Genomic DNA, 22823 nt, shown 5'->3' on the forward strand with positions numbered 1-22823 from the left:
AAATCACAGTGACAGCACCTCCCACATGCCCCCGGCTGCTCTCCTCACTGTCACACACATGCAGTCAGACTCCCAGACCATCTCACCGCTGCGTCTGAGCACTGACTCAGTCATGCAGTCCACGACTACGCCAAGTTCCACTGCTTTGTCTCTGTACCTACGAGTGTCACAGTCTCTCCCTCTCTGTAGTCAGACAGCCCTTCAAGTCTAACAGTACAAACTGGGAGATGAAAATGGTGCTATATAAAATAGTGTGAACAAAAGACAGGTCAGAGCTGGGGGCAACAGCACAGGGCTTCTGCAAGACTTTCCTGCCTGAAGCTCTGAGGTGCCAGGTTCAATCCCACACGCCACCATAAGCCAGAGCTGGGCAGTGAGTGCTCCTGTTAAAACACCAAAACAGTGAGGACATTTTATGGCACAGCTGTCCAAAATCCGGAACAGCTCCCCACTGAGTTCTTCAATGCTTGCTCGCTCGCACCGTGGCCCCGCCTGAGCGCGCGCTCCTCAGACCAGCCCTGAGCACTGTGCGCGGTGCCAGTGAGGGGACTGCATTTCTCCGCAAGCCTCGCTTTCTAACTACTCTGTCTCCGGCACAGGAACACGACTTACTGCTTCTGTATCTGACAGCAGCAGTCTCATTCAGCACTAATTCTACCAATTCATCTATAAAATCCTTTTGGAATTTCTCATCGTCGAGAGTCACAATGTTTGATCTTCTTGAATCCTTCTGCTTCCACCGTGTGGTTCTTTCTGTCTGCTTAGCATCAGGGAAGATGTCCCGCATCCTCACAGCTTTCATCTCCACAAGAAAATCTCCAGTGTTTCAACAGCAGTTTTGTTTCAGAATTTATTAGATTTGCTTTCAGATTAAGGACGTCACCTTCTATTTCAATTCTGTTGATGATTTATTCTTACTAATAAATTCAGTATTTTAACACATCTTACAACTGTTGTAAACTGATGATTCTTTCTGGCAATCACATTACATTGATGATAGTAATTGAGGTTTTATTATTATTTTTACTAAGGCAGCCTTGGGGCACTTCTAGGACTAACTCAACAATCATAGACCACTGAACTTAACTCGTCAGTATCTACATATATTTCAGTGAAATTTTCCATTTTGCAGAAGTGATTTTAGACTCAGAGCTAAGCTATCATTTAAAACAAATGGGAAGACAGCTTCTTTTACTGTCCTTAGCAAAAATACAAAGTGGTGCTGTCTTCAAACTTATACATATATATGTATGTGTGTGTGTATATGTATATATATATATGTATATATATATATATATATAGAGAGAGAGAGGGGGGGGGATAGATGGGGGGGAGGAGACAGACAGACAGACAGACAAGAAGCAGAGAGTCAAAGAGACCAGGTGGGGGTAGATAGCAGAATGGTGATGCAAAGAGACTCTCATGCTTGAGGCTCCAAAGTCCCAGGTTCAATCCCCTGCACCACCATCAGCCAGAGCTGAGCAGTGCTCTGGTTAAAAGAAACAAAAAAAGGGGGAGTCGGGCGGTAGCGCAACGGATTAAGTGCAAAGCACAAGGACCGGCGTAAGGATCCCAGTTCAAGCCCCCGGCTCCCCACCTGCAGGGGCGTCGCTTCCCAGGCAGTGAAGCAGGTCTGCAGGTGTCTGTCTCTCCCCCCCCCCCCCGTCTTCCCCGCCTCTCTCCATTTTTCTGTCCTAATGACATCAATAACAACCACAATAGCTACAGCAATAAAAAAACAAGGGCACCATAAATAAATAATTAAAAAGAAAGAAAGAGCGCGGAGACCGCAGCATCAAAGATGACTCCGGCTCCGTGGGCGCTGTGCCCAAAGTCACTTTAAAAGCCCTATTTCAACTGTGTCTGCACGCAGTCCCATCAGCGGCATCTTTCTCTTTTCTGCTACTTTGTTTCAGCACACACAGCAAGAAAGGTAAACTCCAAGACTGACTGAAATGTCTTTTATCTTCATCATCTACATACACGTCTCCTTCGCCGCAGCTTTCCGGCTCCGAACTACAATGAAGGCCTCGCCGTCATCAACTACAGGGATTTCTCCTGCATCAAACGGCATGTGGCAGCCCCGCTCTGCTCAGTGCAGCACAGACCTGCTTCTCCTGCATTCAGCAAGTCCGAGCAGTCGCCTGGGGCAAAGCGCGCGTCTCCCACAGTGGCCACCACTCTTTCACGTGTGCCTGGCTATGTGGTTTCTTTCGTAACAGCTGCAACAGAATTCAGCACATACAGGCACAACTGGAGGGCGTTTTCAGGGGACTTCAGAATAGACAGAGCTCTAAGACTGCCGAGAATCACCGGCACCAGAATTCACTGCAACAACCCGTCGTCCTGCCCCTGCCCTACCCCGCCCCGCCCCGCCCCGCCCCGCCCCGCCCCGCCCCGCCCCGCACTGCCCCTGTGAGCCCTCCCAGCCAAGAGGATGGCCTGCCGCAGTGTTTGTTCAAGCAGACTGATCATTCCCTGGCAGTCTCCTGGCACTGAGGTTAACCACATTTCACTCTTGTCTGGTTCCACCGCCACACAGCAAAGCACACAATTTTTATTTAGCTCGCTGCCTCCAGGGTTATCACTGGGGCTCGGTGCCTGCACCACGAACCCACTGCTCCTGGTGGCCATCTTTTTTCCATTGTTGGTGGTGGTGTTACTGTTGCTGCTGCTGTTGTTGGAAAGGACAGAGAGAAATTGAAAGAGGAGGGGAGGACAAAGAGGGAGAGAGAGAACGACACCTGCAGACCCGCTTCACCACTGTGAAGAGATCCTCCTGCAGGTGGGGATCCCTGTGTGGGTTGTTGCACTATGCATGCTTAACCCGGTGGGCTACTGCCCAGCCCCCGAACAGGTACACTGTTAACCTGCTCTGCTGTCAAGTTAGGACACCGTCCCATTTAGGAGAAGGGTCTCAGGCACCTCCTTTTATCCGTCTTCCCCACTCTGTGTTATGTGTCTCGGCCACGACATGGGCGGGGGTGGGGGTGGGTCCCTGACTTTCCCACAAGTAGAACTGGGTTATGGGAATGATCCAAATGGCCACTCCGCCCTGCAGATGAAGAGCCTCACTAGCTGGCCGCCTGGTCTTAGCAACACTGCAGAACTGTCAGAGAGTGACGAAGGCTTTGCGAATCAAGTCCATCCTTCACAATGTTCACATTGTGACACACATGTTCAAGAGAGTGAAGCTCTCGTCTACTTGATGCTGAGCTGAGAAGAGCCCACTCTCAGGAGGCGTGCACCCAGACAAGCACTGACCCCGCGCGAGTGCCTACCTTTCCAAAACAGGCCCATCATCGTCCCGCGACAAATCAATCCTTTCACTGGCTCTTTCTGAAGGCCTGTTGTTCAAACAAGTCTTCGTTTCTTCTAGACCATTAACTGACTCTTGCTTCTTCAGCAAATTCACAGCTCCTGAAGTTGTAACCTGTTGAGCAGGTGAGGAAAAGGCAGTGGAGGGCAGAATTAGCAACTGTGTAACATTTTCCAGGTAAGATTTACTGTAAAACATCAAAATATGGGGCCAGGTGGGGGCACACCTGGTTGAGCACACACGTTACAGTGCGCAAGGCCCTGGGTTCAAGCCCCTGTCCCCACCTGCAGGGGGAAAGCTTTGCGAGTGGTGAAGCAGGGCTGCAGGCGTCTGTCTGTCTCTTTTCCACCCCTCTTCCTCTTGATTTCTGGCTGTCTCTATCAAATAAATAAAGATAATGGAAAAAAAGAAAATGTCAAAATACTATTCCATAAACACAGAAAACATTTCAAATCAAATGTCTGTCAATGGCTGCTGACCATGACAGTGATCTTTTTTAAAGTGAATTTAAAAATACTTCAAAGGAATAATAACAATAATACAAATCAACTTATTAGCCTGGACAGAAGGAAAAAAAAAATACCTAACTTCTTTTCCAATTAGATTCTTTTTTTATTGAAATTTTTTTTCAATTTTTTATTTTATTTATTTATTCCCGTTTGTTGCCCTTGTTGTTTTATGGTTGTAGTTATTATTGATGTTGTTGTTTTTGGATAGGACAGAGAGAAATGGAGAGAGGAGGGGAAGACAGAGAGGGAGAGAGAAAGACAGACACCTGCAGACCTGCTTCACCGCCTGTGAAGGGACCTGCCTGCAGGTGGGGAGCCGGGGGCTCGAACCGGGATCCTGACGCTGGTCCTTGAGCTTAGCGCCACCTGCGCTTAACCCGCTGCGCTACAGCCCGACTCCCTTCCAATTAGATTTTTTTAAGTTTTAGGAACTAGTAAACATTAAACTTTTTTTTTTTTTTTTTTTTTTTTTATCAGAGCACTGCTCTGCTCTGATATATGGTGGTGCAAGGGATTGAACCTGGGACTTTGGAGCCTCTGGCTGTAGAGTCTCTGCATAACCATTATGCTATCTACCCCTGCCCAACATTAGACTTTAACAAGGAAAATTTCAATTTCTATTATCAACTATTAATGAGTGAATGCCAGAAGTAATTCAAGAAATTTTTCTATTTATTTATTTATTTTATATTCATTTATTTTACCTTTTGTTACCCTTTTTTTTTTATTGCTGTTCTTCATGTCATCGTTGTTGGATAGGACAGAGAGAAATGGAGAGAGGAGGGGAAGACAAGAGAGTTGGAGCCGGGGGCTCGAACCGGGATCCTTATGCTGGTCCTTGTGCTTTGCACCACGTGCGCTTAACCCTCTGCGCTACCGCCCAACTCCCTCTATTTATTTATTTACAAAAGCAACCAGGATAGACAGGGAAAAAAGAATCATCACCAAACACAAAGACACCCAAGGGAATGAGAGATCTTCACATGTCAAGCATCAGGCAGAGACAATAACCAAAATACACTGAGACATCAAAACTCAGAGCTGAGTCGTGCTCCGGTGGGAAACAACAAAAGGGAGAAAGGTGAGGGGGAAAACTGCACAACTGACAGGGCACGGGCCGTCCGTGCTTAAAGTTCCCGGTTTGATCCCTGGCACTGGATGTACCAGAGTGGTGTGCTCAGGCCTCCCTCCTCGGTCTCCTGAGAAGCAATCTCATAATAATAACTAAAATCTTTTTTAAAAATGGGGGAAGGGTGGTCCAGGAAGTGGCGTAATGGATAAAGCACTGGATTCTCAAGCATGAGGTCCTGAGTTCAATCACCAGCAGCACATGTACCAGAGCGATAGCTGGTTCTTTCTCTATCTTTCTCATTAATAAATAAATAAAATCTTTGGGAAAAAAATGGGGAAAGGATCTGAACAGATTTTTCACTAAGAACAAGTCTCTAAAGAGATCTATGGGGGACCGGTGGTGGCGCACCTGGTTGAGCGCACGTCGCACGTGCAAGGCCCAGGGTTTAAGCCCCCAGTCTCACACCTGCAGGGGGAAAGCTTTGCGAGTGGTGAAACAAGACTGCAGGTGTCTCTCTGCCTCTCTATCTCTTTCTACCCTCTGGAGTTCTGGTTGTCTCTATCTAATAAAGATAACACCAGGAAAAAAAAGGAGAGTTCTGTGCACACCTGTGCTCACGACACAGCTGACTGTAATACGCCACAGAGAGATACAAGGTTCACATCTAGTTACTAAGGATGTCTTCTCCAGAAACTCACAGGACATACAAAGAATAGATGGACCGCCCTTTAGGTCCTCTTTAGTTTGGAAATATGCCCATCTGCTACAGTCTAACGACTTGACACACGGCTCAACTAAGTCATCTGAAGTGTCACGGCAGACCGGTTGGATGCGACGCGTGAAGTGTTAGACCTTCGGTGATGACCGAGTCCAGTCGCCAGCACTGCGCGCACCACAGTGATGTCCCGGCATGCGCTCTCTCCCTCTCCCTCTTCCCCAGAGCACTGCTCAGCTCTGGCTTATGGCTGCGACTCTGGAGCCTCAGGCATGACCATTATGTTGTCTACCCTCCAGCCCCTTCTTTATTAATAAATAAATGAATAAGTAACTCTTTAAAAGTGGCTCACACCGACCTTACAATCTGTACCGTTGGATAATGTACTCGGCTCCACACAATTCCTCTGGGCTAGCAGCACAGTCTTGATGCGTCTTTGAAGTCTTGCTATTTTTGTCTGGAAGAAAAGGAAAATCCGCACAAAACCAGAGTACTAAGCAGCATGTCATACAGAGATGACCTAGCAAGATAAAGGGCACGCTGTGTACAAGTGAAAGATCCAGCATGTTGAATTCTTCCACGACGTTCAGGGACGGAGAGGGAAGGTGGCAGTCTGCAAGAGCGTGACCAGTCAGAGGGAAACCAGCGAGGGAGGACGCCAGACAGCATGGGAGCTCCCTCATGTGGGACGTGGTGTGCCAACGGGGGAGCCAGAGAGAGCAAGGCCAAGCGTCGGACTCCGGGAACAGTGTGGGCACCACACAGAAAGGGCTGACAAGAGGAAAATGAGGGCAAAGGTGCCTTGCTGCCTTCTGAGAACACAGAGCTGAAAGCTGCAGAGACTCACAGTGCACTGTTGATTCAAGTTTAAAAAATGTAAAAAGTTGAATCATAAAGATGAATGAAGTAAGAGATAAAAACATCCAACTTCTGGGTGTCCCACAGTAAATTAGTGTTTTAGAGACAGTCAGGAAGTAAGCCCAGCTGATTAAAACAAAGTCCTCAAATGTGAAGCAAGCTCAACAAACATTAGTGTAAATAGAATATTCTAAGGTGTGGACCAGGAGGTAGCGCAGCGGGTTAAGCACACGTGGCGCAAAGCGCAAAGACCTGCACAAGGATCCCGGTTTGAGCCCCGGCTCCCCACCTGTAGGGGGGGGTCACTTCACAAGCCGTGAAGCAGGTCTGCAGGTGTCTGTCTTTCTCTCCCTCTCTGTCTCCCCTCCTCTCTCCATTTCTCTGCCCTACCCGACAACAGCAGCAATGACAATAACAATAACTACAACAAGGGCAACAAAAGGGAAAGACAGCCTCCAGGAGCAGTGGGTTTGTGGTGCAGGTGCTCAGCCCCCGCAACGACCCTGGAGGCCAGAGAAAAGACTATTCTGAGGTAAGAGGAACTGCCCACGGGCAACTCCTAAGAGCCAGCACCGCTGACCTTTTACCAGAGGACCGTGTCACAGTGAGCTGTGGGTCCGCCTTACTGTCTCGCTCTCCGCAACATGAAACGCCAGCAGGTGCCACTCTCGGACGAGAGCCCAGTGGGGGGGGGACGACTCACGAGCAGCTCGTCAGCCACCGCCGCGTGCTTGTTGCGGCACTGTGCCATGCCGATACGCTCCGTCAGCTCCTGGAGCTTGTCGTCAAACAGCCTGTGACTCCGGCTGCAGACCTCCTGTCGAATCAGATGTTTGACCTAGAATCAAGAAAACCAAACAACCGCGTTTCAAACTTAAAGCAATCTGATCTTCTACTTGTGTTTGTTTTTTTTAAGATTGTATTTATTTATTAATGAGAAAGAACCAGGTATCACTCTGGTACATGTGCTGCTGGAGACTGAACTTGGGACCTCATGCTTGAGGGGTCAATGTTTTTTTTTAAGATTTTTAAAAAATATTATTTACTTCCTCTTTGTTGCCCTTGTTTTTATTGTTGTAGTTATTATTGTTGATGTCGTCGTTGTCGGATAGGACAGAGAGAAATGCAGAGAGGAGGGGAAGACAGAGAGGGGGAGAGAAAGACAGACACCTGCAGACCTGCTTCACCGCCTGGGAAGCGACTCCCCTGCAGGTGGGGAGCCGGGGGCTCGAACCCGGATCCTTAGGCCGGTCCTTGTGACCCAATGTTTTATCCACTGCGCCACCTCCTGCACCATTACTACTTTTTTTTTTAACTAACTTTGTTTCAATTTTCTTTGTATTATCTTCATTTATTTATTGGATAGACACAACCAGAAATAGAGAGGGGAGGAGAGATAGGAGAGGGAGAGAGACAGAGAGACACCTGCAGCCCTGCTTCACCACTCGCAAAGCTTACCCCTGCAGGTGGGGACTGGGGGCTTGAACCCGGGTCCTTTCGCACTGCAACACGTGCACTCAACCAGGTGCACCACTACCAGGCCCCTCTTCTACTTCTTAAAAACAGCTGTCTTCTTCTGCATGTTTTCAGTGAAATAAACTTTAAGTCTGCGTGTCTTTCGGTAGACTAGTTTTAGAAAATCGCTTATGAAATTCACTAAACCATGCCTAGTTTTTAAACGCACTGAATCGAGAGTTCACAGGCTGACGATACCTGGAGCCTCAGTGGCTACAGCCAGACGGCTTCTCTGATACGCAGAGCCTGATGGGAAGGACTGACTGGCCCACGGGGCGGAGAGCAGCTTGAAGACCCTGAGCCTTGCTCTTGCTGCTCTCAAGTAGGTGACCTCGAGGGAGTCACGAGTCACAGCAGGTCTGGTCCTCGTTTGACTGTCCAAAGTGGGTGAAGATCCCATGTCGGATGATGAGACTAACACATTTTCCTCACATGTATGCACACGGCTTCATGTGGAAGACACACTAGTGGCCTGGGAGGCGGCACGTGGCGGAGGCGCTGGCCTGAGGCAAGAGGTCCTGAGTTTCATGCCTGACACTGCACACACTGAGTCCCATGCCCAGCACCGCGTCAGAGCTGAGCGCCTGTCTGGTCTCTCATGGAGGCCGCAATAAAGAGCCCACTGTCCTTGGTTTCTCACCACCAGGGCTGTCCCTGGGGCTCGGTGTGCTTACGACTTCAGCTGCCAGCCCACAGGCCCCTGCTGCGGCCGTGAGATCACTGGATCTGGCTGCCAGCCTGACTGGGCCTCTTCTCACAGCAACATTCAGTGCTGACTCTTAAGGTGACCATTTTGCATGGCCCGTGCATCATGTTATAAAGACTGAGATGGCCACACCCGTTCCAGAGGGTGAAGGCAAGTGGACAGAGACAGCAGCGCCACTCTAGTGCCCTCAAAGCTCCCTCACAGACCCTCCTAGGGGGCGGCCGAGGGCTAGAACCTAGGTCCTCACACACGGCAAAGTGTGCACTGACCTGGGGGGGGGGTCACGTGTCAATCCCCGCTGCCGTTTATCAAAGGGGGTGACTGACATGAACACCCAGAGAAGCCGGAGACAACTGTGCATGACTGATGCTATTCAGTTTGATGCACGATCGCCTAGCAGCATGGGAGCTATCACACAACATCAACACCATCACCTAGCTTTATTTTAGAAACAGGCCAGGGTGAGAGAGAGCAGAATGGTCCTGCAAGGAGATTCTCATGCCTGAGGCTCCAGAGTCCCGGCTTCAATCCTCCGCACAAGACCAACCACAGCTGAGTAGAGCGCTGTTTAAAAAAGAGAGAGAGGAGAAGGAGAGGAGAACAGCAAACAGACTAGCCTGTCCTCAGGGAACGGCACTCACCTCCGTGCCCACTGGTACATGCAGCCCTACTGAGTGGCTATCCTGGCAGGCCCTCCTCTGAGCAATGACACGAGCAGCCTGGGCAGCTCTGTCTCCCAGCACCTGGCCTGTGCTGCTCAAAGCAGAACAGGCTGCTACACTCTGTCCCTCCAAGTCCCTGGGCTGCCCCACAGTCCCTCCTCCTCCTCGCCCAGGGGTCTTCAGCATCAGGCTGCTGGATGCTAGTCTGTCATGTGTCCATCACCATCTCTTCAGGGTCTGCATATTTGTTCATGTAAACAAATGCTCAGAAACACCGTGTTTCTGCGGACAGCTGCCATCTGCCCACGTGCGGCCAGAGAGCAGGCTGGGGTCAATAACAGTCAGATTCACATGAATCGTGAGAAGCATAACTAAGTCTTATGGCAAATAACTTGTCAGATCACATTTCCTACTAGGTCTCACCCTGGATTCAAACAGAACTTCCCAAAAGAGGGAGGAGAAGGCTCACCTTCTAGGCTGGTTCCGTAGGATTCTCTCAAAAAGATCTTCACTTGTGAGTAGTGCAGCGGGTTTAAGTGCACATGGTACAAAGTGCGAGGACCAGCATAAGGATCCTGGTTCAAGCCCTTGGCTCCCCACCTGCAGGGCAGTCGCTTCACAAGTGGTGAAGTGGGTCTGCAGGTGTCTTTCTCTCCCCATACCCCCTCCTCTCCATCTCTCTCTGTCCTATCCAGCAAGAGTGACATCAATAACAACAACAATAATAACTACAAGGGCAACAAAAGGGAATAAATAAATATAAAAAAATTTAAAAAAAGATCTTCACTTTGAGAAACAGTGCTTGTGTCTGTGTCAGTCTGTACTAGGCACTAGTCATGTGAACACAGTATCGTTAAACGTGACGGCATGTCTGAGGAACAGGGCTTGTGTCTGTGCCAGTCTGGACTAGGACACTAGTCATGTGAACACACTATTGTTAAACATGTGACGGCATGTCTGAGGACAGTGCTTGTGTCTGTGCCAGTCTGGACTAGGACATTGTCATGTGAACACACTATCAAACATGTGATGGCATATCTGAGGAACAGGGCTTGTGTCTGTGCCAGTCTGGACTAGGACATTGTCATGTGAACACACTATGGTTAAACATGTGATGGCACGTCTGAGGACAGTGCTTGTGTCTGTACCAGTCTGGACTAGGACACTAGTCATGTGAACACACTATGGTTAAACATGTGACGGCATGTCTGAGGACAGTGCTTGTGTCTGTGCCAGTCTGGACTAGGACACTAGTCACAGGAACACACATTCAAACATGTGACGGCATGTCTGAGGACAGTGCTTGTGTCTGTGCCAGTCTGGACTAGGACACTAGTCATGTGAACACACTATGGTTAAACATGTGACGGCATGTCTGAGGACAGTGCTTGTGTCTGTGCCAGTCTGGACTAGGACACTAGTCACAGGAACACACATTCAAACATGTGACGGCATGTCTGAGGACAGTGCTTGTGTCTGTGCCAGTCTGGACTAGGACACTAGTCATGTGAACACACTATGGTTAAACATGTGACGGCATGTCTGAGGACAGTGCTTGTGTCTGTGCCAGTCTGGACTAGGACACTTGTCATGTGAACACACTATCAAACATGTGATGGCATGTCTGAGGAACAGTGCTTGTGCCAGTGCCAGTCTGGACTAGGACACTTGTCATGTGAACACACTATGGTTAAACATGTGACGGCATGTCTGAGGACAGTGCTTGTGTCTGTGCCAGTCTGGACTAGGACACTAGTCATGTGAACACACTATGGTTAAACATGTGACGGCATGTCTGAGGACAGTGCTTGTGACAGTGCCAGTCTGGACTAGGACACTTGTCATGTGAACACACTATGGTTAAACATGTGACGGCATGTCTGAGGAACAGTGCTTGTGTCTGTGCCAGTCTGGACTAGGACACTAGTCATGTGAACACACTATCAAACATGTGACGGCATGTCTGAGGGACAGGGCTTGTGTCTGTGCCAGTCTGGACTAGGACACTTGTCATGTGAACACACTATCAAACGTGACGGCATGTCTGAGGACAGTGCTTGTGTTTGTGCCAGTCTGGACTAGGACACTAGTCATGTGAACACACTATGGTTAAACATGTGACGGCATGTCTGAGGAACAGGGCTTGTGTCTGTGCCAGTCTGGACTAGGACATTTGTCATGTGAACACACTATGGTTAAACATGTGACGGCATGTCTGAGGACAGTGCTTGTGTCTGTGCCAGTCTGGACTAGGACACTTGTCATGTGAACACACTATCAAACATGTGATGGCATGTCTGAGGAACAGTGCTTATGACAGTGCCAGTCTGGACTAGGACACTTGTCATGTGAACACACTATGGTCAAACATGTGACGGCATGTCTGAGGACAGTGCTTGTGTCTGTGCCAGTCTGGACTAGGACACTTGTCATGTGAACACACTATGGTTAAACATGTGACGGCATGTCTGAGGAACAGTGCTTGTGTCTGTGCCAGTCTGGACTAGGACACTAGTCATGTGAACACACTATCAAACATGTGACGGCATGTCTGAGGGACAGGGCTTGTGTCTGTGCCAGTCTGGACTAGGACACTTGTCATGTGAACACACTATCAAACGTGACGGCACGTCTGAGGACAGTGCTTGTGTCTGTGCCAGTCTGGACTAGGACACTAGTCATGTGAACACACTATGGTTAAACATGTGACGGCATGTCTGAGGAACAGGGCTTGTGTCTGTGCCAGTCTGGACTAGGACACTTGTCATGTGAACACACTATGGTTAAACATGTGACGGCATGTCTGAGGACAGTGCTTGTGTCTGTGCCAGTCTGGACTAGGACACTTGTCATGTGAACACACTATCAAACATGTGATGGCATGTCTGAGGAACAGTGCTTGTGCCAGTGCCAGTCTGGACTAGGACACTTGTCATGTGAACACACTATGGTTAAACATGTGACGGCATGTCTGAGGACAGTGCTTGTGTCTGTGCCAGTCTGGACTAGGACACTAGTCATGTGAACACACTATGGTTAAACATGTGACGGCATGTCTGAGGACAGTGCTTGTGACAGTGCCATTCTGGACTAGGACACTTGTCATGTGAACACACTATGGTTAAACATGTGACGGCATGTCTGAGGAACAGTGCTTGTGTCTGTGCCAGTCTGGACTAGGACACTTGTCATGTGAACACACTATCAAACATGTGACGGCATGTCTGAGGGACAGGGCTTGTGTCTGTGCCAGTCTGGACTAGGACACTTGTCATGTGAACACACTATCAAACGTGACGGCATGTCTGAGGACAGTGCTTGTGTCTGTGCCAGTCTGGACTAGGACACTAGTCATGTGAACACACTATGGTTAAACATGTGACGGCATGTCTGAGGAACAGGGCTTGTGTCTGTGCCAGTCTGGACTAGGACACTTGTCATGTGAACACACTATGGTTAAACATGTGACGGCATGTCTGAGGACAGTGCTTGTGTCTGTGCCAGTCTGGACTAGGACACTTGTCATGTGAACACACTATCAAACATGTGATGGCATGTCTGAGGAACAGTGCTTGTGCCAGTGCCAGTCTGGACTAGGACACTTGTCATGTGAACACACTATGGTTAAACATGTGACGGCATGTCTGAGGACAGTGCTTGTGTCTGTGCCAGTCTGGACTAGGACACTAGTCATGTGAACACACTATGGTTAAACATGTGACGGCATGTCTGAGGACAGTGCTTGTGACAGTGCCAGTCTGGACTAGGACACTTGTCATGTGAACACACTATGGTTAAACATGTGACGGCATGTCTGAGGAACAGTGCTTGTGTCTGTGCCAGTCTGGACTAGGACACTAGTCATGTGAACACACTATCAAACATGTGACGGCATGTCTGAGGGACAGGGCTTGTGTCTGTGCCAGTCTGGACTAGGACACTTGTCATGTGAACACACTATCAAACGTGACGGCACGTCTGAGGACAGTGCTTGTGTCTGTGCCAGTCTGGACTAGGACACTAGTCATGTGAACACACTATGGTTAAACATGTGACGGCACGTCTGAGGACAGTGCTTGTGTCTGTGCCAGTCTGGACTAGGACACTAGTGATGTGAACACACTATGGTTAAACATGTGACGTCACATCTAAGGACAGTGCTTGTGTCTGTGCCAGTCTGGACTAGGACACTTGTCATGTGAACACACTATGGTTAAACATGTGACGGCATGTCTGAGGACAGTGCTTGTGTCTGTGCCAGTCTGGACTAGGACACTAGTCATGAGAACACACTATGGTTAAACATGTGACGGCACGTCTGAGGACAGTGCTTGTGTCTGTGCCAGTCTGGACAAGGCACTAGTCATGTGAACACACTATGGTTAAACATGTAACAGCATGTCTGAGGACAGTGCTTGTGTCTGTGCCAGTCTGGACTAGGACACTTGTCATGTGAACACACTATCAAACATGTAACGGCATGTCTGAGGAACAGGGCTTGTGTCTGTGCCAGTCTGGACTAGGACACTAGTCATGTGAACACACTATGGTTAAACATGTGACGGCACGTCTGAGGACAGTGCTTGTGTCTGTGCCAGTCTGGACTAGGACACGTCATGTGAACACACTATGGTTAAACATGTGACGGCACGTCTGAGGACAGTGCTTGTGTCTGTGCCAGTCTGGACTAGGACACTAGTCATGTGAACACACTATGGTTAAACATGTGACGGCACGTCTGAGGACAGTGCTTGTGTCTGTGCCAGTCTGGACAAGGCACTAGTCATGTGAACACACTATGGTTAAACATGTGACGGCATGTCTGAGGAACAGGGCTTGTGTCTGTGCCAGTCTGGACTAGGACACTTGTCATGTGAACACACTATGGTTAAACATGTGACGGCATGTCTGAGGAACAGTGCTTGTTTCTGTGCCAGTCTGGACTAGGACACTTGTCATGTGAACACACTATCAAATATGTGACGGCATGTCTGAGGAACAGGGCTTGTGTCTGTGCCAGTCTGGACTAGGACACTAGTCATGTGAACACACTATGGTTAAACATGTGACGGCACGTCTGAGGACAGTGCTTGTGTCTGTGCCAGTCTGGACTAGGACACTTGTCATGTGAACACACTATGGCATAAACATGTGACAGCATGTCTGAGGACAGTGCTTGTGTCTGTGCCAGTCTGGACTAGGACACTTGTCATGTGAACACACTATCAAACATGTGATGGCATGTCTGAGGACAGTGCTTGTGTCTGTGCCAGTCTGGACAAGGCACTAGTCATGTGAACACACTATGGTTAAACATGTGACGGCATGTCTGAGGAACAGTGCTTGTGTCTGTGCCAGTCTGGACTAGGACACTTGTCATGTGAACACACTATGGTTAAACATGTGACGGCACGTCTGAGGACAGTGCTTGTGTCTGTGCCAGTCTGGACTAGGACACTTGTCATGTGAACACACTATGGCATAAACATGTGACAGCATGTCTGAGGAATAGGGCTTGTGTCTGTGCCAGTCAGGACTAGGACACTAGTCATGTGAACACACTATGGTTAAACATGTGACGCATGTCTAAGGACAGTGCTTGTGTCTGTGCCAGTCTGGACTAGGTACTAGTCATGTGGACACTTAGGTTAAACAGCTGACATACCACAGGATGCGCCTTGGCTGTGGGCTTCTAGTGGCAGCAAAAACATTACAGAAACAGATTCTCACTGCAATGTCTATTAAAACTGAAGCCTACCATGCTTAGACTCAGACTTGATGAGGCACAATGAGATCAAAGTAAGCACACCATATGCTTAGTGGTTGTACGGCATGATTACGTCAACGTGGGTAGAGGGAAGCAGATCTGAAAGGAGCAGGTTTTTGCAGCAGCCCACACGGCCCAGGAGCTGCAAGGCCCATGAGCATCCCAGAAGTGTCAGTTCACTCAGCAGGTCAAGGTCCTGACACAGAGACATCAAGTAATGCCGCCTAAAAAGCCTTCTGTTCTGGCCTAAGTCCCAGGTCACTGTCTCGGGGTCACGAAGAGCTCAGAAAGGAAGTTGCAGTACCAAGAACAGCAGCATTTCCCAACACTACGTCTGCCTATTGGTCTCCACCTATCAGCTTTGTATAATGTGTCAGTCACCCCCGGGCTCACTGCAGAGCTGTGCCCTCAGTCACCCCCGGGACTCACTGCAGAGCTGTGCCCTCAGTCACCCCCGGGACTCACTGCAGAGCTGTGCCCTCAGTCACCCCCGGGCTCACTGCACAGAGCTGTGCCCTCAGTCACCCCCGGGACTCACTGCAGAGCTGTGCCCTCAGTCACCCCCGGGACTCACTGCACAGAGCTGTGCCCTCAGTCACCCCCGGGCTCACTGCACAGAGCTGTGCCCTCAGTCACCCCCGGGACTCACTGCAGAGCTGTGCCCTCAGTCACCCCCGGGCTCACTGCAGAGCTGTGCCCTCAGTCACCCCCGGGCTCACTGCACAGAGCTGTGCCCTCAGTCACCCCCAGGACTCACTGCAGAGCTGTGCCCTCAGTCACCCCCGGGAGTCTCTGCAGAGCTGTGCCCTCAGTCACCCCCGGGACTCACTGCAGAGCTGTGCCCTCAGTCACCCCCGGGCTCACTGCACAGAGCTGTGCCCTCAGTCACCCCCGGGAGTCTCTGCACAGAGCTGTGCCCTCAGTCACCCCCGGGAGTCACTGCACAGAGCTGTGCCCTCAGTCACCCCCGGGACTCACTGCACAGAGCTGTGCCCTCAGTCACCCCCGGGCTCACTGCAGAGCTGTGCCCTCAGTCACCCCCGGGCTCACTGCAGAGCTGTGCCCTCAGTCACCCCCGGGACTCACTGCAGAGCTGTGCCCTCAGTCACCCCCGGGACTCACTGCAGAGCTGTGCCCTCAGTCACCCCCGGGACTCACTGCACAGAGCTGTGCCCTCAGTCACCCCCGGGACTCACTGCACAGAGCTGTGCCCTCAGTCACCCCCGGGACTCACTGCAGAGCTGTGCCCTCAGTCACCCCCGGGACTCACTGCACAGAGCTGTGCCCTCAGTCACCCCCGGGACTCACTGCAGAGCTGTGCCCTCAGTCACCCCCGGGACTCACTGCAGAGCTGTGCCCTCAGTCACCCCCGGGACTCACTGCAGAGCTGTGCCCTCAGTCACCCCCGGGACTCACTGCAGAGCTGTGCCCTCAGTCACCCCCGGGACTCACTGCACAGAGCTGTGCCCTCAGTCACCCCCGGGCTCACTGCAGAGCTGTGCCCTCAGTCACCCCCGGGACTCACTGCAGAGCTGTGCCCTCAGTCACCCCCGGGCTCACTGCAGAGCTGTGCCCTCAGTCACCCCCGGGACTCACTGCACAGAGCTGTGCCCTCAGTCACCCCCGGGCTCACTGCAGAGCTGTGGCCTCAGTCACCCCCGGGCTCACTGCAGAGCTGTGCCCTCAGTCACCCCCGGGAGTCACTGCAGAGCTGTGCCCTCAGTCACCCCCAGGACTCACTGCAGAGCTGTGCCCTCAGTCACCCCCGGGACTCACTGCACAGAGCTGTGCCCTCAGTCACCCCCAGGACTCACTGCAGAGCTGTGCCCTCAGTCACCCCCGGGCTCACTGCACAGAGCTGTGCCCTCAGTCACCCCCGGGACTCACTGCACAGAGCTGTGCCCTCAGTCACCCCCGGGAGTCACTGCAGAGCTGTGCCCTCAGTCATCCCAGGGACTCACTGCAGAGCTGTGCCCTCAGTCACCCCCGGGCTCACTGCAGAGCTGTGCCCTCAGTCACCCCCGGGCTCACTGCACAGAGCTGTGCCCTCAGTCACCCCCAGGACTCACTGCAGAGCTGTGCCCTCAGTCACCCCCGGGAGTCTCTGCAGAGCTGTGCCCTCAGTCACCCCCGGGCTCACTGCACAGAGCTGTGCCCTCAGTCACCCCCGGGACTCACTGCAGAGCTGTGCCCTCAGTCACCCCCGGGCTCACTGCAGAGCTGTGCCCTCAGTCACCCCCGGGCTCACTGCACAGAGCTGTGCCCTCAGTCACCCCCAGGACTCACTGCAGAGCTGTGCCCTCAGTCACCCCCGGGAGTCTCTGCAGAGCTGTGCCCTCAGTCACCCCCGGGCTCACTGCACAGAGCTGTGCCCTCAGTCACCCCCGGGACTCACTGCAGAGCTGTGCCCTCAGTCACCCCCGGGAGTCTCTGCACAGAGCTGTGCCCTCAGTCACCCCCGGGCTCACTGCAGAGCTGTGCCCTCAGTCACCCCCGGGAGTCACTGCACAGAGCTGTGCCCTCAGTCACCCCCGGGACTCACTGCACAGAGCTGTGCCCTCAGTCACCCCCGGGCTCACTGCAGAGCTGTGCCCTCAGTCACCCCCGGGCTCACTGCAGAGCTGTGCCCTCAGTCACCCCCGGGACTCACTGCAGAGCTGTGCCCTCAGTCACCCCCGGGACTCACTGCACAGAGCTGTGCCCTCAGTCACCCCCGGGACTCACTGCACAGAGCTGTGCCCTCAGTCACCCCCGGGACTCACTGCAGAGCTGTGCCCTCAGTCACCCCCGGGACTCACTGCACAGAGCTGTGCCCTCAGTCACCCCCGGGACTCACTGCAGAGCTGTGCCCTCAGTCACCCCCGGGACTCACTGCAGAGCTGTGCCCTCAGTCACCCCCGGGACTCACTGCACAGAGCTGTGCCCTCAGTCACCCCCGGGACTCACTGCAGAGCTGTGCCCTCAGTCACCCCCGGGACTCACTGCAGAGCTGTGCCCTCAGTCACCCCCGGGACTCACTGCAGAGCTGTGCCCTCAGTCACCCCCGGGACTCACTGCACAGAGCTGTGCCCTCAGTCACCCCCGGGCTCACTGCAGAGCTGTGCCCTCAGTCACCCCCGGGACTCACTGCAGAGCTGTGCCCTCAGTCACCCCCGGGCTCACTGCAGAGCTGTGCCCTCAGTCACCCCCGGGACTCACTGCACAGAGCTGTGCCCTCAGTCACCCCCGGGCTCACTGCAGAGCTGTGGCCTCAGTCACCCCCGGGCTCACTGCAGAGCTGTGCCCTCAGTCACCCCCGGGAGTCACTGCAGAGCTGTGCCCTCAGTCACCCCCAGGACTCACTGCAGAGCTGTGCCCTCAGTCACCCCCGGGACTCACTGCACAGAGCTGTGCCCTCAGTCACCCCCAGGACTCACTGCAGAGCTGTGCCCTCAGTCACCCCCGGGCTCACTGCACAGAGCTGTGCCCTCAGTCACCCCCGGGACTCACTGCACAGAGCTGTGCCCTCAGTCACCCCCGGGAGTCACTGCAGAGCTGTGCCCTCAGTCATCCCAGGGACTCACTGCAGAGCTGTGCCCTCAGTCACCCCCGGGCTCACTGCAGAGCTGTGCCCTCAGTCACCCCCGGGCTCACTGCACAGAGCTGTGCCCTCAGTCACCCCCGGGCTCACTGCACAGAGCTGTGCCCTCAGTCACCCCCGGACTCACTGCAGAGCTGTGCCCTCAGTCACCCCCGGGCTCACTGCACAGAGCTGTGCCCTCAGTCACCCCCGGGACTCACTGCAGAGCTGTGCCCTCAGTCACCCCCGGGCTCACTGCACAGAGCTGTGCCCTCAGTCACCCCCGGGCTCACTGCAGAGCTGTGCCCTCAGTCACCCCCGGGCTCACTGCACAGAGCTGTGCCCTCAGTCACCCCCGGGCTCACTGCAGAGCTGTGCCCTCAGTCACCCCCAGGACTCACTGCGGAGTTCAAGCCTGAGAGACAGTCCACAAGACCCACGCGTCACCTGTTCCAACAACGCCGCTCGCACTTGCAGGCGCTCACAGCCGTCTTCACGGATTTGTTCTGAAGTCCTCATGCGCTTCACACTTTCTTTGTTTTCTGCAAACATCCTCTTCTTCTGACTCTGGCCTTGAGGAGACAGAGAGACCAAAGAGAGAGATTAATTCTCATGAAGGAAATGGGGTTGCCCTCCTTCTGAGACATGGAGATGGGGGACTCTGGGCACATTTTTTAGAAAGTGTTAAAATATAAATAAATAAATAAGTAGCGCAACAAGCTAATAATCAACAGGACTGTGGTCTCAGAGGTGCCCCGCTAACTCTGTGCGGCACACGCACACTCCTCGTGTTTACCCAGCTTCGAGCGACAGAAAAGTCCCCCGAGAGCTCTGCAGTTACTCGGCAGACGGGCACAAAGCCCCAGCTCAGCCCTGGCACCTCGTCGTGCCAGAGCTGAGCGCCCTGCAGGAGTTAGTTCCACAGGAGAGGCACAGGGTTTGCACTCGGAGGCCACTGATGCCACGGCGCAGGCCAGGTTGTGGGCCTGGACTCCCTCGGGGAACAAGCCTAAAGCAGCAAAAACGCCTTCCATATTTAAAGAGGGCTACTTGGGTAGTCCCACATATTTTAAACAGATGATCCTAGGAGGGAGAGGGGGAGGGGGGGAGAGGGAGGAGTGTGTGTGTCTGTTTGCATAGGGCTTTCACTGCTTTTCCACTCAGGCAGACAGAGGCGGAGACACACCCTGGTACGAGGATTTCCTAGCCCTGCAAGTTCCCTTGTGGTGGCTGGGAACTTGAGGACATACTCTAATAGTGAGCTGGTCCCTGCTCCCACAACTTCTGAACAACTGAAACTATAACAGCATGTCAGGCAGTGGCATACTTGGTAGAGCACTTTGCCAGGCTGAAGTAACTAGGTTCAAGCCCCGTGCCCCCTGCAGGGAGGAACCTTTACCAATGGACTAGGATTTCTGCCGGCTCCTCTCTCTCCCTCCCCTCAGCTGCTGTCTGTTCTATCAGATAAAACACGTCTGCAGGGAGTAGTGGATATGTCGTGCAGACGGAAGTCAACAATAACCTTGGTGGCAATTAAAGTCTGTGTATATATAAATAAAATTAAGTCCACACTGCTTGCTGCCTAGACAAGAATATAAAAGTACATCCTATGCAGCCATCTTATAAACATCCTAATTCCAAAGAAATTTACTTTTGCTAATGATTTTATAACCCTAGAAATCATTGGTGCTTTTTGTTGTTGCCACCGGTATTATCACTGAAACTTGGTGCTTGGAGTTTTAACCTTAAGTAGAGGCTGGGAGACAGAATGAGAGTGGGCCAGAGACACAGGCAAAGGCAGACACTGGCAGCACTGCTCCACGTGAGAAGGCCCTCCCTAGCCCTGTCCCCATCCCCGTCCACGTTCCCGTCCCCTAGCCCGTCCTCGTCCCTGTTCCCGCAGGGGCGACAGAATTCTTGAAGCTGCACCGTCACACACAGTAACATGTGCACTCTACCAGGTGTGCCCCAACTCGCTTCAGAAACTGTCGACTTCAAGCGGCCAAGGAGGTGGTGCAGTGACTACAGCACTGGTCGAGTTTTGTCACTGGCACGGGCTCCCCTACCCCACTCATCCTCATTAAGAAATCTGAAAAAAAGTCGACTTGTGAACGTTTCTGCCACTCTCTGCACACACACATCTGTGTCCACGTCCACGTAGAAGCAGCCCTCCTCTCAGAGTAAGAGCTGCAGACGGAGGCTGCCTCCGGCACTGGACGGGGAGGTGGCCCTGGGCGGCGCTCCTCCTATCCGTGGCTGTCCGGCTGTCCGGCTGAACACACCGGCCACGAAGAGCCTTGCACAGAGGGCCGCGCCGTGCCTCGCCTGCCAGCACCCAGTGCGGATGGAGGCGCCTCTAGACCGCGTGTCGCGTGTCCCGCGGACACTTACTGCTGCCGCTGCCGCTGCCGCTGCCGCTGTCGGCGGCGTCGATTGCAGCCAGGAGCGCGGGGTCCGCAGGCGAACTACTGAAAAGGAGCGACTCGGCCAACGTGGGCGTCTTGATGAAGAGCACGGAATGGGTGTCTGGGCGCAAACCGTCCCCGGGCCTCCGGTCACGGGACTCAGGGGAGGCGGCCCCGCGGCAGGTCCGCTCATCGGTCACCGCGGGCCGGGGCGGCGGGGGGCGGCCCCCCTCCCGCTCTTCAGCCGCGGGGCCGGTGGCGGGTGCCCGGCGTGTCAAGGGGCTCTCCAGGCCTCTCGCCTCCTGGCTGGTGACCTCCCGAGGCCGATCTCCCGTTCTGCTCAGCTTCTGCTGAGGACACACGCGGCGCTTTCCAGCGGAGTCCAGTCTCGCCTCCGAGTCGGCCCTGGGAGGCTTCCCCTGAGTCTCGGCCAGCGCGGCGGCCTCGTCTCCAGAGTCTCCGCACCTGGCACTGCGATGCCAGCCATCGCCCGGCGGCCCGCCCTCCTCGGCGGCGGCTGTTTGCAGCTCGTCCGTCCTCCAGCGACTCAGCATCTCCACTTGCTTCCGGCAACTTGCTGGCAACGTTTTTTTGGCTTTCAATATCTTCCTTTTACTTGTATCTAGACTTGCCATCTTTCAAATCCTGGAATTTAAAATACCATGTTTAAATGTGTTTCTCCGAGCGCAAGTTATCTGCAATATTGCAGCAATGTGCTGAGACTCTCCAGACTTAAGATGAAACACTATTTCATCGGAAACACTATTTCCAGATGGACCGTGGGCAAGGGGTCCCAAGTCCAGTCACAGCATGAAATGAGTCAGAGTGACACTCTGGTGTCTCTCTCTCCAGATATTTAAAAGTAAAACTTAGGAGCCAGATGTGGTGGTACCGGGTCGAGCACCCACATTCCACTGTACAAGGACCCGGGTTAAAGCCCCTGACCCCCACCTGCAGGGGGAACCTTCAAGAGTGCTGAAGCACTGCTGGGGGAATCTGTGTGTCTCTCTCTTCTTCTGCCCTCAGTTTCTCTGTAATCTGTCCAAAATAAATAAAATATTTGGGGTCAGGCGGTAGCACAGTGGGTTAAGCGCACATGACGCGAAGCACAAGGACTGGTGTTAAGGGTCCCGCTTTGAGCATCAGGCTCCCCACCTGTGGGGGGGGGTGTCTCTTCACAGGCGGTGAAGCAGGTCTGCAAGTGTCTTTCTCTTCCCTTCCTTGTCTCCCCTCCTCTCTCCATTTCTCTGTCCTATCCTACAACAGCAATGACAACAACAACAATGACAAGGGTCACAACAAGGGCAACAAAAATGGGAAAAATGGCCTCCAGGAGCAGTGGATTCATAGTGCAGGCACTGAAGGATCCCAGTTCGAGCCCCTGGCTCCCCACCTGCAGGGAGGTCACTTCACAAGTGGTGAGAGGCGGGTCTGCAGGTGTCTTTCCTCCTCTCTGTCTTCCCCTCCTCTCTCCATTTCTTTCTGTCCTATCCAACAACGACAACAATAATAACAATGACAATATACAACAAGGGCAACAAAAGGGGAAAAAATACGTCTCCAGGAGCAGCGGATTCGTAGTGCAGGCACAGAGCCCAGCGATAACCACTGGCGACAAAAATAAAAGTTCTCGCTGAGAGAAACTGAGAGGGCAGGGTAGAGAGCGTAACGGGTTTGGCAAAGAGAGTCTCGTGCCTGAGGCTCCAAAGTCGCAGGTTCAATCTCCCGCACCACCA

The 22823-nt window shown here is 52.7% G+C and overlaps 1 protein-coding gene across 1 annotated transcript in view; it reads right to left on the minus strand.

Moving 5' to 3' along the window:
• The window catches only part of ATF7IP2 (activating transcription factor 7 interacting protein 2), a 40518-nt gene extending 18280 nt beyond the window's left edge, over positions 1 to 22238 (minus strand). Inside the window, exons 1-6 of the mRNA XM_060174086.1 lie at positions 21074 to 22238; positions 19524 to 19691; positions 19130 to 19254; positions 7177 to 7311; positions 5974 to 6072; positions 3282 to 3433 (exon numbers count right to left, since the gene is read on the minus strand). Coding sequence (XP_060030069.1) covers positions 3282 to 3433; positions 5974 to 6072; positions 7177 to 7311; positions 19130 to 19254; positions 19524 to 19691; positions 21074 to 21722 — 1328 coding nt within the window. The 5' untranslated portion in view covers positions 21723 to 22238. The remainder of the gene's footprint in view (positions 1 to 3281; positions 3434 to 5973; positions 6073 to 7176; positions 7312 to 19129; positions 19255 to 19523; positions 19692 to 21073) is intronic.
• Positions 22239 to 22823: the final 585 nt, after the last annotated feature.

The sequence above is a fragment of the Erinaceus europaeus genome, chromosome 15 (genome assembly GCF_950295315.1).
Source record: "Erinaceus europaeus chromosome 15, mEriEur2.1, whole genome shotgun sequence".
In the NCBI taxonomy this organism is placed as follows: domain Eukaryota; kingdom Metazoa; phylum Chordata; class Mammalia; order Eulipotyphla; family Erinaceidae; genus Erinaceus; species Erinaceus europaeus.